This window comes from Rousettus aegyptiacus, unplaced genomic scaffold (assembly GCF_014176215.1).
Source record: "Rousettus aegyptiacus isolate mRouAeg1 unplaced genomic scaffold, mRouAeg1.p scaffold_m13_p_6, whole genome shotgun sequence".
NCBI classification, from domain to species: domain Eukaryota; kingdom Metazoa; phylum Chordata; class Mammalia; order Chiroptera; family Pteropodidae; genus Rousettus; species Rousettus aegyptiacus.
Genome location: NW_023416309.1, coordinates 84854652 through 84870954, shown reverse-complemented (window position 1 = coordinate 84870954; position 16303 = coordinate 84854652). Strand labels below are relative to the sequence as shown.

The window sequence follows — 16303 nt, the reverse complement described above, 5'->3', positions numbered from 1 at the left end:
TTTGAAGTTGCATGTTAGTCCATACACATCTATATGTTTTAATGTGTTTCTCCCTTTACCTCTGAGTAAAACTCATGCTCCAGGAAAATGTGTCACATGTATTCTTCAGCTTCAAGCACCTCCTAGCAGTGTTATTTTTAAAAACTGTAGGTCATAACTAAATGGTGGTTTTTAAAATTAATTTAGTGGGCTGAAACTAGTGTAAAAAAATACAGTAACAAACACCATAGTGCATCTCATGAAGAGTAAGTAACAGTTCCTGAAAGTGTTTCAGTTTTATGTATGTGTTGGGTGTGTATACTGTGTAAAATATATTTCTTATTGTTAAGTCGAAGTTAAAAAAGTATAAAAGCCGTAATACTCACACACCAAATAAAAGCAAGCGGGGAAGAAATGGGTTCAATTGAGCTAAGGAACAGAAAACACACCTCAGCTTCTGCTTTGAGGATGCCAAAAGCAGATCACAAATGGTACCAAGTAGCAGATAGCCTAATCCTCTGTTCCTCTGGTCTGTCACATGCAACATGTGGCCATAACAATATTAACTTGCCTCTCAGGGACATCAACAGGAAGAGCAAATAGAAATGATTCTGAGGCACTTAAAAAAACACAAAAGGAGGCTATAAATGTTTAATAATAATAATGATTTTTAAAGTTACTTTCAGTGGCTGCTGGGGAAAGAGCAGCCTGTCAGCCTCAGCCTGCAACCAGCAATTAGTTTCTTCCATACTATAGGAAGGCTGCTGCAGTAACTGCAGCCTCTTTATGGTGGCACAGCTGGAGATGAACAGGCTAAATTAATATTCTAACCTTCTTCCAGTGTACTCAAAAGTACTATAAAAAGGTACGAGATGAACTCAGTATGAACTCCAGCAAATGTAGCCTCTCACCACACCTCTCACCACAGATAACCACAGGAGACACTGCCATAAGAAAAACCAAGGCAAGTGGCATACAGCTCACCGTTGAGAGTATATCATCTACTCTTTCATGACGTCACTTGTGACCTTTTCAAGTCTCTGAAGAATATTTTTTTCTTTTTCCCTCCTCTCCATTTAGCCTTCGGAAAGATTATTTGCAAGCTGGTCCAAGCTGAGACCAAGCGGTGACACCAACCATCTCCAGTTCTCTGAAGAATGATGATTCAGATGTGTTTCAAGCACCATACCACCTAGTCAACAGATCCTAGGGGAACGGCTCTGGTGCTGGCTCTAACTGTGTGATATATGTTATCTAAGACTCAAGGAGAAGTGGCTCTTTCTGCTAGTTGCTAGAGTTAAATCCACCTGTAGTTCTGCATTCCTAGTCAATGCCAAAAAATAGCTACCATCTTTAGGTTCAAATATGGGCTTCCATTTCAAACCCATTTGATGATCAGCAAGGAAGCCAGTGTGACTAGAGCTGAATAAGTAAGGCGCAGCAGATGGAGTCAATGAGGTAAGGCATGGGTAGACTGCATAGGGCTCTGCAGACCATTGTCAGAATTTTGGTTTTTCCGCTTACAGAAAATATCAGTGCAAGTTCTTCCAGAATGATGTAAACCTGAGTATAACAGGGCAATGGTATTGTAAGAATTAAGCAGCTGTCACAATTCTGAAAGGAGAATACCTATGTGGAGAGGGTCACTGGCATCTGTGTGCCTCACAAGGAACACAGATCAGGGAAAATAATGCTAAGATATCCTGCATCTGTGTGCAATATGTCTGGAGTAGCACGAAGCTAGCTACTCCAGGCAGCTTTCTCATGTTAGGCAAAAATAAGTCAGGAATTTACAGCAAACGTACATGTGATCTCTTCCTGCCAATACAGAATCCACCTGCCATACTAAATTGACCAATCTAGTTACTATTCAGAAACCTTTATTACAAGCCCTAAATTTACCTCTTGTTCCAGCAGTCTACAACAAAATTACTCTATATAGTTTCAGTTGCTAGAAATAGCCAGTAATATTTTTACAGGCCTTTCAGCTAGCCTGGCAGATAAAGTCCCAAAACCATAAGGTTTTATCTTAAACAGGTTCTGCTAGACCTGCATAGGCTCTAAACCTAAAGGTATCAATCTCTTTTTCTCCCTTTAATGACAGCTTGTGTAGCTTGTAGGACTGGCCGGTGTGCCCGTTTGCAGATGTTGTGCCTTACAGTACCATTTACATTAATAACATGAACTGTTTGCTGTGTAGGGCTTATTGTTAAACTTAAAAATACATTTAATATATACTGTTCTGAATCACAAAATGATGAAGATAGAACTAGTAAACTATCAGTTAAACTGATTAGATATTCCCCACCCCAGTCTGGTTTATCATGAGGTAGAAGACCCAATGGAAACGCAACAGAAAAAGACTTCAGTAATGAGAGTGAAGGAACATTATTCATTTCTAAAACCTGGAGTAAAACTGATTTAGAATCAAATCTGAGTTCTAGATAATAAGCATATAGTTTCAGATTAGTTAGCAGCAAGTTGGAAATCAAATAGGCTTACAGTGTGCCTATGTGCTGATATATATTATCAATCTTAATGTGGACAAAAGGAGGGCATGAGAATGCCAAGACGAAAGGGCATATCAGCAGGTTGCTGTGCACAGATGCTGTTTCTGGGCAGTTTTGCTGAGGAACAGGTCTTAAAAAGAGTAGACAGAAATCAACATCAGGAACACACAGTGAGCTATGGAACTGAGAAGTTTTTTGCTTTCATATTTGGAATACCTGCCTTCCAAACTCCTTCAATGGGTCCTGGGAAGAAATGGTGCCAACCAAACCAATAACAATGCCACTCATTTACATACTTTCCAAAAATGATTAAATAATATTTTCCTTAGTCTCTGAACTGTCACTGATTGCTTGTATTTTTAACTAGTTTTTCTTAAAATTAGAATAAAACTGACATTTATATATACTACATACAAATAAATGTCCTTTATAAATTTAGGCTTTCCTAAAGTGGAATAAAAGGGGAAATGAATTCAGACTGAGTATATTTTCATTATAGGCCCACATGACTGATTTTCAGGTCCTATGAGCCTTGATTCAGAGAGAAACGTCTATAAAGCCCTACCTGTAAAGCCAGGATCTACAGATAGAATTTAAAGACATACTTTAGTTTAATATAAATAACTTCCTAGTGGAGTTTTAGAAAGATGAAACGGACCATTTTAGGGTAGTAAATCAGTAGTAGTCATGTAGATGATGAAATGCCAATCACTGCTCATACAACTCCTAGCTTACTATCATAATATAAAGATGACTGAGATTTTTATAGATGAAAACACACAACTTTTACTACTTTAGACTACTTTGTGAAATTCATTATCGTTTACTCAAGATTTGCAGCACAGGCTTGTTACTTGGGTAATTTGATCTTATAGGCCGGCCCTTTTCTATAATGCACTAGTTGTCAGTTTTGAGAACTGAATTCTGGGTTTCAGGAACAACTGCTTCCTCTTGCTGAGGCCAGATTTATGCTCCATTAGACCATTCTGCTTACAGACCATCAGAAGACAGAATTCTAATCTACTGCTTAAGTGCGGTTATTCCAAAGCACGGCAGCTGCTACTAACAGACATATTCCTAAAAGAGAGACTCTGAAGCCAGGAGATGAGTGCTGGTTATGTTAAGATAAACGATATAGCCTAATAGAATCTTTATATCTTGACAAAAAGGATGAAAAGTGTTCTCAATAAGGACAACTTAGTAAGAAAAGGAGTATCATATTAGTATATAAGATACTCTATTTCTCAGATGAGATTAAAGGATATGCTTACACTCCTGATGTGACAGGAAAAATACATCAAGTTTGAAGTAGCAATCACAAAAAGTAATTTCCTCTTTTTTGTTCTTAGGCAGTCAAATGTTTTCATTTTTGATAACCAAGACTCCATTACCTACATGCTGCTGATGAAATACTTCAGGTTCTGTCTTGTCTACAGGGGTTATTTTCAGCACTGGATCTAGCCGTCTGACCTAGGAATCTCTTATAGCTCCCATAAGATCCACCACTTCAAGGGCTCAAAGTCTATTCAAGCAGCATGTGGTCTCATAAAAGCAACCAGAGTGCACAGTCCTCAATTGTGGATCTTAAAAGACCAAAAGAGACTTTAATACTGAACTTGTTTGGCTTGTACGACAGTCAAAAGAAGTCAGCAGATGCCAAGCTGGCTGTTGAAAGTCATCCATTTGGAAGTATTTACCAGTTTTTTCTGGTACCATAGCTAGAGCTGTGGGCTTTCTGAGTGTGAACGGACATATGTAAGACACGAAATATCAGGGACAGGCACCATCTGCAACTGATTTTCTCACAGGCTAAGACTGCAATGTAGGAGTAGCAAAGGACAGAATTTTCTTAGGGCCATACAATGGCAAAAACAACAACAACAACAACAACAACAACAACAACAACAACAACCACCCCATTTGGCAGACAAAGATTTTAAAGATATGGAAAAATAGGACTGTAAGACTGCGTCCTTTCCAGTCAGCATTTCAGCACTTTCTGCCCCAATCATTCAAAGGTAAAATGAATAGATCTGATGTATACTGCCTTGTTTTAGAAGAGACAATATTTTCTCTAATATTCATCCTCTTATTAAACAACATATAGTGTTTAGAGGTGATAGGTAGATAGAAAGATAACAAAAACCACGTACAGGAACGGATCAATCTTATCTATAGGTTCACCTCTAAGGTTCCTAATTATAAAGTAGTATAAAAAGAAGGAAAGAAGAATTTTTATAAAGATACAATCAGACTTTCAGATAAAGATATACTGAAAATCACATGTAAATTTTGCTTTCTACTGGAAGAAATTCTGCCATAATTAAAGAAAAAAATTAAAGGCATAAATTCATAAAGATAGGGAAGAAAAAAAATACAACAGAAACAAAATGTTGGTAACTGTAAAACAGATGGATTAGCAATAACGCCACAGAATTCTCAAAGGTTTAAGACTGATAGCACCTCTGAAACTGTATGGTGGGGAAATGAGGGGAGGAGATGTTAAGAAGAAGAAGAGTAAGATATTAGAGTTCTAGCTCCCCAGCACCATTCTAAACTACCTTAGACCTTCAGCTCCTGCATAAACCTAAAGATTGATTCTTTTAGAGATAAAATAGACGGTACTTTGAAGAGGGCACTAGGCATGGCTGAGGGGCGGACAGTGGATTAAGTGAATTTAATCATACTGAACTCTAGACTCTCCAGCCCTCTTTCTCAACTTAGCTCCCAGGAGGCTGGCAGAAAGCTTTTACAGGAGAGTCAAAGACAATTTTTGGATGAATTAAGCCAATCCGAAAAGAAAGTGCTGACACAGAGGATTCCAGCTGCCCTCAGTGATGGATTAACTGGAGCTCCTGACCTGGACCTCATGGTTTAGAGGGCCATACTCTGATCTTCCTCTGACTTCCCTGCAACCCATGGATAGAATAATCCACAGGGCCAAAGAGGTTGCCCAGCTAAAACACACTGAATGTCCTACATAGCCACAGCACTGTTTCCAGGGTCTGTTTGAAATATCTATACTAGTCACTTTTCCGGAGGGTCAGTAAGCATACTCTCAGGCCCAAGGGATGGATGGCCAAAGGGAGCAGGTGGGATAATGTAAGAGTAGGTTGTAAAACAGGGTTTTCCAGTTGTTTTTCTGAGAGAACAGATGGGGGAATTTTAGTAAAGAACCAAATGGAAATCCTAGAAAAGTACAATATCTGAAATGAAAACTATACTAAATGGATTTTTTAAAAAAGGTTGTAGCCTATAGAAGAGTCGGTAGGTATGCTTGAAGACAGGTCAATGGGAATTATTTGACCTGAAATAGAAAGAAAAAAAAAGAAAAAACAGCCTTAGTGACCTGACAGACAGTACCTAGTGGTCTAACATATATGTAATTGGAGTTATGGAAGTAGAGAAGTGAGATAATAGGGAAGAACTTTGAAGAAATAATGGTAAAACTTTTCTGAACTCAGGAGAAATTATCAACTTGTAGATCTAAGAAGTTCAGTGAACCCTACGCCAGATGAATACAAGGAAAACATGTACAGAATAGCCAAGCTACTGGAAATCAAAGATTTAAAAAAAAATAAAAAATAAAAAGAGGGGAAGCGTATAGATCAACACTGGCCAATATAACTTTCCACAATGATGGACATATTCTACCTCTGTACTGTCCAATCTAGTAACCACTAGTCATATGTGCATTTGAAATATGGCTAATGCAAGTGAATAATTAAATTTTTAATTTTAATTAATTTTAATTTATATAGCCACATGTGGCTAGTGACTTTTTTATTCAACAGTGTAGCTAAAGGGACTTATATCAACCTGTCATATTGTGTACTTTACTGATTCAAACAGTAATAATAAAAACAAATTAAAAAGTTTAAGATACTGAGATAAAAAACATGAACATTGGATATTTGATGTTAAAAAATTCTTGTTGTCTAATGTGTTCGATAGTTACTGTGGCTATGTTTTAAAAAGAGACCTATTTTAAAATATATATATAGTAAATATTTACACTTAAAATGGTATAAAGATCTGAGATTTGCTTCAAAATAGGGGTATAGATGAAACAATATTAACTACACATTGATAATTACTGACGCTGAATGATGGGTACACAGGGACTCACTACACTGTTCTGTTTACTTTTGTACTGCTAAAATTTTTCCATAAAAAGCTTTTAGAAAGCAGAACAAAAAGAGAAAGAGATGGAAAGTAGAAGGAGGAAAAGGTATTGGTCCAGGAGGGTCAATGTCAAAATAGCAAGACTTAAATAGAAACAGAGAAAATGAAGGGAAAGCCACAAAAGTTTTTTAAAAATTCCCAGAATTGAAGGACATGAATTTCCTCTTTGAAAGAGCCCAATAAGTACCCAACACAACAGGTGAAAAGACTCACGCTGAGGCACACCACTGCGAAATTTTGGAACACCGGGGATAAAGAAAGGATTGTACAGCTTTCATTAAGATCATGGCACAGAAAAGGATCAAGAATCAGAATGACTTCAGACTAGGAGGAAAATGATTTCTAACCTAGAATGTTACACAGAAACTTTCAAACAAGTGTGATGATAAATATGACAATTTAAACCATGTGACATCTCAGAAACTTTAATCTCTACATTCCTGTTCTCAGGAAGCTATTGGAGGATGTTTTTCATCAAAATGAGGGAATAAACCAAGAGAAGAGAAATACAATTGGAGAATGACATAGGAGAGAGGTGAAGGGAATGAATCTCTAGAGTAAGGATAAAAGGAGATCTCAGGATGGCTGCTATGTCTCAGATACTCAAGGAAATCAGACCAGATGGGAGCAAGTTATCAAAGACTCTAGAGGGGATCCAAGAAAGCAAAACTGATAGACTATTTCGAAGAATCTGATCTCACTGGAATTCAAGATTGAATTATAGTTCAAAACAAGATTTTAACACAAAAAAAATTAAGGAAACAGAGACAGGAATAAACCGGTAACTTACAAAAAGTTTTATGGAGAAAAAAAAAAATCACACTTTACTATGTACAGCTCAGCTTTAAAGAGTATACACCGTCATAATAGTGTAAACATTGAACACTGATTAAAGCAAATTCTAAGACAGCTTTATCATGAAAAAAGAATAGGAAATACCCATGTAGACAATGGCAGTGAGTAGGGAAATACAGAGAAGTATCTAAGATGAAAAAATCCAGAAGTTGCAATACATGCATGTTATTTACAGATAGAGAGGTAAATATAAAATGTGGAAGGAAAAACTGCGACCACGTTTGGAAGAGAAGGCTGGAAACTGTGTTTTTCTTAACCATACGACTAGTTAACTCTTTAAACTGTGTTTTTATAACCCTGATAAAATTAAAACTTGAAAGAACATTGCTATCAATGTTCTCATGAGAGTTTATAGCCCAGTGAAAAAGGAAGCAAAGCAACTATGCAAAGACTGGGATGAACACACGTAATGTCACAATTTTATTGTCTTTTTGCAGACATCAACTTGAAGAAGCAGTCACTTGCCAGGTGTCAAGTCTGAAGAAGTATACTGGGAAAATATTTCTAAATAATGAATATAAATGAAATGGAAAACAAGACCATCGGAGTCAGAGAAAATTCATTTAGAGATAATAAAAAGAAGATTTTTGTTTCATATATGGCCTAAGCTTATTGGAGTTAAGATGTGATTTAGGCAGAATGGAAGCTGAAAATCTAAAGTAACCCACCCACCACTTTAGCTATTAGTTTCAACTTCTACCAGCAGACATTAAATAGAGCTGATAATAGGGAATACAAGTTTTTCTCTTAAGTTTTTGCTTATCTTCTCCATTGGGAAATTCCGATTAATGAGAAAATAGCCATAATTATGACCGCTGAAAGATGAGAATCCATGGGGGAAAACTTGGAGAATCAGTAGTTGAGTACAGATAAAAATTTTTCCTAGTGGAGCTGAGATGCTTTATTACATTCCTCTTAGATGGAAAATGTTTAAGTTTGCTTTTTACAATGTCAGATTTGTAAAAACAAAAATTTGCTAGTTCTAATACCGTATCAATACTTTTGAAGGAGGGGTTTACACTGGGATTCAACATCTCTTATGAAGGATCCTACTCGGGATATTCATTTTACTGAATATGAAATGAAAATGCAAATAAGAGAGTAAACTGACATTCATTTATTTACTGTTTCTTTTTTAAGAGCAAAAAATTTGCCCTGGTTTCTGTGACCCAAATTCCCTTTCCTACTTCTAAAGTACAGCATTCTTGCACTCATGCTGACTGTCCTCAAATATTAGGCTTGAGGCTCTGTGGGCCAAGTGGAGGTTAGATTTCAATAAAAAGGGAGCAGATGCAGATTTGGGTTAGTTACTTACTTGAGGATTCTGTGCCGGAAAAGCCCCTTAACACATTACTCTCATCATAGTAACAGCCAATTCCATCTGCACAGTAATCCTTGTTTTGTTCTTCTAGTCTGAGCCAAATTATATTGTGACTCACTCGTCTTCACTCTAAATCATTACACCCTTTTCTGAAAAAGAGGCAGTCAACTACTGTGGCAAAAAGGTAGTTAGCGTACTGGCAAACAGGCTTGTTTTGTTGGTATTTAAACTACCAAGGAATGTTAGTTTTAATTCCAAGTAATTTTACTACTGATGTCTCACCATCAGTACTAAGTTATTTTACACTGGTTTAGGTAGTGCATGACTTCTTTCTTTTAATAAAAATAAAACTCTTCTCCATGGAGTTACTCCAAATCTTATTCCATAACCGAATCTAATACGCAGAAGAGAGAGGGGCTGCTTTATATACAAATGACATAAAATTGGCAAGATACCAGCTGGTACCCTGAGTGAAGTAAAGCTCTAACCTGCAGGTTATTCAGAGGTTCCATCTTCATGACTGGGCCCAAGGTGTTGAGAGGCAGAGAGACATCAATGCTCTGGTTTGGCATCAGTGGTGTATGGATGGCCAGAGGAGTGCTGGGGATGACACCAAAGCTGGGAAAGAGGATGAAAAAATCCTAGAAGTTAATCAGGAGGCAGGATTTAGCCACATCTTTGGGTTTCAATGGCTTGTTACTCCACGTGAAGGAAACGTAATTTTTCTATAATATTAAATGAAGGAACAGCAGGACCTGAGGTGCTCAATTCTAATTTATTATAGCACCAGTTACAACATAACCTGTTTTCCATAAAATAGATCTGAAGGAGAAAACATTCGTAAGCACGGGATGGCTTTGCTAGCGTTCCAACTCTGAAAGTTTCTTATGTTTCTCATGCCAGGATGGACAGATTTGATATCTTTTTAATATATCTTTCCTTAGATACTCTTGGAGAAAAACAAGACTTAAAAACAACCCTCTTGTAAAGTACAATAAATTGATATTATTTCACTAATTTGATAACCTGTCTGATTGATCCTGAGAATTCGCTGGTAACTCATTTTCTTTCTTTTTTGTTCACTTGCATAGGACACAATCACTGGGAAGGAGCCAGTCTAAGAAAGGCAGAATTGATTGACTTAATCATTCCAAATGACTAGGTTAAGTTGTAGACCCAAATCTGGCCACTTTCTAAGCCTAAGTCAGACAATGAGTACCCATTAGTTTGACTTCTCAGAGAAGTCTGTCCAATAATAAATAATACAAGAATTGTAAAGAGATGAAGAAAGCCTTAGTCTAAAGTTACATAAAAACCAAAAACATATTAGGGAGAATAGCCATGTTTTACATTTGAGAAACTTAAAAATAAAATTTCAAAAAGATGGAGCAGGAAGGAACAAAGTGGACTTATAGGTGTAACAAATACACAAATTAATGACATAAATTCACATTGAATTTATGTTATAATTAGCCACAGGAAGGAAGATGGGGATATAATATTTATAACTATATAATTTATGTAGGTAGTATCTCTTCAAGAAATGTGAGATGGCGGAATAAACATTTTCCTTTTCCTCTATATTTTAGAGCAGGGATCTAAAACCCCCAGGCCGTGGACCAGTACCAGTCCATGACCTGTTAGGAACAGGGCCTCACAGCAGGAGGTAAGCGGTAGGCTAGCAAGCGAAGCTTCATCTGTATTTGCAGCCGCTCACCACAGCTAGGATCACTGCCTCAGCTCCACCTCAGATCATCAGGCATTAGATTCTCATAGGAGCACCGATCCCTGGTGCCAAAAAGGTTTGGGACCACTGCTTTTGAGTACAAAATATAATAAATGAAATTACAAGGAACACACATCACTCATTTTGGTGTAACATTATAGGTCAAAAAACCACTCTGCTTTTTTGATTTTTTTCTCATGATCGACAAACTCTATCAGTAGTCAACACTGGCACAGAAACATGGTAGCAGCTAAGTTCCAAATCTTCTAATTGCTCTTCTTGGAAATGATGCAGAGGAAAGAAAGGAGGGAAAAATTCCCTACAAATCTAGTTTCCCCTTCTACAAAACTACAGGTTAGAGAAAAGTTGCGAACTCCAAATTATGTTTAAGTGTGGCCACAGCACAGGAGGATAAGCAGAACTGGTGAGATGCTCTGGAGGTGCAGCAGGGAGGCCCAGGGAGTTCTGAGGAAACCAGTGACAGTAGGCCTCAGAGGCTGAGAGTAAACATCCCCTCTTAGAGAGAACCCCGTTCCAAGTGTAAAGTGCTGTGAGTAGGACTAAGATCAAACAGGACATCACAGAGACGAGATGAAGAAGGCAGAAAGTCCCTGGAGGGGCATGGAGATAACAGAGCTCAAAAAATACCACCTTCCAAGGGGGAAACAAACACCTTGAAGACAGGGCTGTATTCCTTGGAGGCAGAGATGGCAAAACAATCCATGGAACTCAGAGCAGAAATAAAGTCTTCTTGAATCAAGTCAGGTTCTGAGAGGCAAAGGAGTGTGTCTACACCACAGAAAAGGAAGGAGAGTTGTAGAACATCGAAGCCTAAAAAACTACCCTGGCTCATCTTCCTCTCCTACAGAAACCTCCTGCTGATAGCTAGCCTGGCAAATTCTAACTCATTCAAAGACAAGTATAAAAATGGAAGATACGTAGCGCTTATTCAAAGACATTATTCTTAAAAAGAGGAAAAACAGCAGTATAGCTTCCTTATTAATAAACAAAATATAGTTGAAAATAATTTTCCATTGAAACAAAAGCAATTATGAAACATTTATACATGAAGTTAGGTGAAAATATACTTAATGAAGCAATTGCAGCTAACACAGGACATATAGCAGTGAAAGGAGGTACCTGGGGGAGAGATGGCCAGACAATAGGAGATGGTGAAGGAGAGCCAATAACACTCAGGAAAGAAATAATAATAATAATAATTATGTTAGAATAAACTAAACTACATCATGAACATAGAAGTAAAAAATACTCAACAAAATTTTAGTAAATCAAATCCAGCAATTCAGAAAAGGATAACATATCCTGACTAAATAGGATTTATCCCAGGAATACAAGACTGGTGTAACATTTGAAAAATCAATGTAATCTGACATATTAACAGATGAAAAAAGAACCAAAGGATCATCTCATTAAATGCAGAAGAAGAATATGACAAAATTTAATACCCACTCATAATAAAACTAAACAAACTAGGAACAGAAGGAATGCCTTCAATCTCCAAGAAAAACCGACAGCTAACACTGCACTTAATGATGAAAGACTAAATGCTTTCCTGATAGAATAAGAACATGGCAAATATGTCCCTTCTCACCACATTTACTCAACCATTCACTGGCAATCCTAGCTAGTATAATTAGGTAAGAAAAAGAAAGACATAAGACTGAAAAAACAAAACTGTCTGCATTCACAGATAACATGATTTATCTATGTAGAAAACCATAAAAAATCTACAAAAAGGCTACTAGAATAAGTGAGTTTAACAAATTTGCAAGACACAAGCTCAATATATAAAAATCAATTCTATTTCTATATGCTAGCAACAATCAAAACTTAAAAAAATGTTATTTACTGTAATATCAGAACTATAAAATATTTAAATCCAACAAAAGACATGTAAGATCCGTACATGACGAATATTAAAACACTGCAGAGAGAAGTTAAAGACAACCTAACTAAAGGGAGAGATAGAACATGCTGATGGATTAGAGGACTCAGTATTGTCTGATATCAATTCTCCCTCACTTTGATCTGCATAGTCACTGTACTCAATCAAAATCCCAGCAGGTAAAAGAACTAAACAAGCCAAAACAATTCTTGAAAAAGAATAAAGTTGGATAGTTTATATTATCTGATTTCAAGACTTATCAGGGGAAAAAGTTTACATTGAATCTTACTTTACACCATATTTTTAAATTATATCAAAATGGATTATAAAAGTAAATGTAGAAGGTAAATTTATATAATATTTCTATTAAACAACATAGGAAAAATATTTGTAACTGTGGGTCAAAGATTTCTAGATAGAATGCAAAAATCATAAGTTATAAAGTGAAAAAATATAAAAAATAAATTTTATTTATATAAAACTGTTTTTTGAAAGACTGTTAAGAAAATAAAGGCAAACCACAGACTGGGAGAAAATATTTGCAAGACATATATCTGACAAAGGATTTGTATGCAGAATATATAAAGAACTTTTACTACTTCATAATAACACAATCAATCAAAAAAAGGGGAAGAGATTTGAGCAGATACTTCAACAAAGAAGACATAAGAATGGTCGATAAGCTTATGATAAAAAAAAAAATGCTCAGCATCATTCTGGGAAATGCTAATTAAAATGAAATACTACTATAAGTACATCTATAAGAATGCCTAAATTTGGCAAGGATATGGAACAGCTGAACTTTCACACTTACCGAATGATCCAAAAATACCATTACCAAGTATTTACACAGAAAAATTGAAAAAGTATAATCACACAAAGACTTGCACATGAATATTCAAGGCAGTTTTAGTCATAAAAGATAAAATTGGAAACAATCCCAAATTCCATCAACTGGTGAGAAGGTAAACAAATTGTGGTATATTCATCACTGGAATACTACTCAGCAATAAAATGGAATGAACTAGTGACACATCTCAGCATTATGCTAAGCAAAAGAATCCAGATGCAATAAACTCCATAGTAGGTGATTTCATTTACAAAAAAAATTATAGAAAGGCATTCTTATAGTGACAGAGATAGAGCTACAAAGAACAATAAAAGAGACGCCATAGTAATCACACAGTAAGAGACATTAAGAGTAAAATGGGAAAAAGCAAATAATATAAAACAGAAATAAGAGAAAATGATCACTACCACCCATGATGCACTCTTGCCAGAAAATTAAATCTAAATATGATCGAGCCTGCAGATCTGTCTCCACTTTACAGATATAATCAGCAAATCTAGATTGTGGGAAATTCCACAGATGAAAGACCTAATTTCTTCTACAAATAAATTTCAAGGAAAAAAGAGAGAGGAAGAGGAACCTATGGGTTAAAAGACACTTAAGACACTTAACCAATTAGCATGAATGAGGACCTTGGGACTCTGTTCAGATAAAACAAAGTGTACAAAATAGACAACTGTAAAAGTTCACTGACAGATATTTGATGATATTAGTGTTATGGTCATGGGTAGGAAAAAAGTCACAAGATACATACTGTAATATTTATAGATAAGAAAAGACTGGAGAGAAAGACAGTATATACAAAAAATAGACAATCAAAAGCAAATAAACACATAATTCTCCACACAAGAAAACCTAAACAATGGAACAGCACAAAACTTTAAACATAAATCCTGAAAACTCTCCTGAAATAGAAGATTTCAATGTACATATTGAAAGCATACATCTTATTCAAGGAAAATCTGACCAAGATTGGTCAACCCTGGGAATACCCTAATAAAATAACGAGGCTTCAAAACCACAGATGGCCAGACAAAATGACCAAATCACTTACACAGGAAGGGGGGTGGGGAGGAATCAGTCTGGCAACTGACTTTTCCATAGCAACATTCAGTGACAAAAGCCACTGGAATAAAATATAAAACACTTAAATAATCTGAGTCAAGAATTTTCAAGTATAAAGGTCATAGTTTTGACCCTGAAAGAATTCATGAACTGTTGTTCATGTGAGCCCTTTTTGAGGAACTTACTAGAAGACATCTAGGAAATAACAATGGAATCTTAAAAGGACTGACAATAAGCACAAATCCAAGACAAAACAAATATGGGAGTAAAGGTGAAAGAATACAATTTAGAAATGCTACAATTCATAAAAATGAGAAGAAAAGGGAGCAAGTGGGTACAAAGTAGAATAAGCTCTTGGCCTCACCTATCATAACTGGAAGTTGAAGATGACAAATCAAGAAGTAGAAGTTTAAGCATACTTAAAAGTGTGAAAGTAAATCCAAAGAAAGGCAGTACTAATGACATTAGGTAATGAGGAAGGGCAGAAAGTACACGTTACAGTAGGAAACCAATAGAATATATATGTGTGTGTGCACGCGCACACACATGTACACACACACACATCAGGGACTCAGGATACTTTATAACGGAAAAAGTGTAACCATCATAACAAAAATATTCACTTTTCTAAGTATCAGACTATTTAAAATATTTTTAAAAGGCAAAGACAAATAGACATGAAAGTATGAAGGTAGGCTCTACAAATTGCCTTTTTTACAATACAGTCTCCCAACAGCCTTGGCCTTTAACATGGACAACTCCCCAATAAGTGGCTAGACATATGTCTGGTCTTGACAGAAGGAAACAGATACTTTTTCTAGATACTTAAGTGATTTCTAACCTGCCAAACTTTCAAATCTAGGGTATAAAAGTATTTTCAAATGACTACAAGTAAGACATTACTGATGCACCTTCTCACTCGCAAATTTTACTGAATCTACTTTAAAGGTCCAATCAACTATTTGTTAGAAATAAGTCTGAATATCTTGTATTTATGAATAAATGGACCTGCCATCCAAGTTTAGCAGGCAGTTCACAGAATGAAATTTTAATAAAAACCATTGAGATGTCTCAGAAGTATAGAACACCAACATTTAACTTCTTCATGCTCTACTTAATAAAGCAGAGGATTCACTACTAGAAGTAGTCTGTCAGCCTATATGTTAATCAGACTATTCAGTTAATCAAGTATATTGACTGTCTTCTCTATTTTTGACATCAACCAAAGCCCATTCATTTTTTCCCACCAAAATATGAACTTTAGACACATTTTTTTGGTTCACTATGCTAGCTTCAGTACCTGGAAATATGTCTGGCACACAAATGCTAAATAAATATTTGTTGAACAAAAAAATGAATTTCAATTAAAAGCTTTTTGCTTGTTTTTTAATAAATTGTTTTAGTAAAAACATTCTAGTCCTAGAATCCTTTAAGAAGGCATTAAATAAGTCCTGGTTTCCCCCATTCCACATGGATGGGTTTCCCAACAAAATTCCCTAGGGCCTCCAGGGTTGAAGCGGACAACTGAATAGACTGCCAACTGAATAGAGCCAATATTAACTCTATATCTAGCATCTGCCAACATAAGAATTTTTACCAGTGCTAATGTAACATTCTCCTTTTGGACACAAGGTACACTGTTATCTCAGGATCAAGCTAGGGACTCAGATTTGTTACCTATTCTTGTTAAACTGGATTGCAAAGTCTGTCATGTGCTGCAGAGCTTTGTTGGTGAAGTTCATTTCCATATAGATGTGCCCTTGGCGATGAGTAAATGTTCCAGAAATCTCCAAGCCTTTAGCCTTTACTGCAGGAAGCCAGACCTGAAACACAGTACAAAGCCCAATGGAATCAGACAAGATTTATCTCAATGCTATTTGTTTTTTAATAAAGATAAAATCTCACT

General features: G+C 36.1%; 1 protein-coding gene across 3 annotated transcripts in view; it reads right to left on the bottom strand.

Moving 5' to 3' along the window:
- AP2B1 (adaptor related protein complex 2 subunit beta 1) overlaps positions 1-16303 on the bottom strand; it is a 99940-nt gene that overhangs the window by 17502 nt on the left and 66135 nt on the right. For all 3 annotated transcript variants that reach the window (XM_016124174.2, XM_016124313.2, XM_016124232.2), the window contains 2 exons: positions 16075-16220; positions 9339-9468 (listed from right to left, as the gene is read on the bottom strand). In XM_016124174.2, the coding sequence (XP_015979660.1) occupies positions 9339-9468; positions 16075-16220 (276 nt within the window). The remainder of the gene's footprint in view (positions 1-9338; positions 9469-16074; positions 16221-16303) is intronic.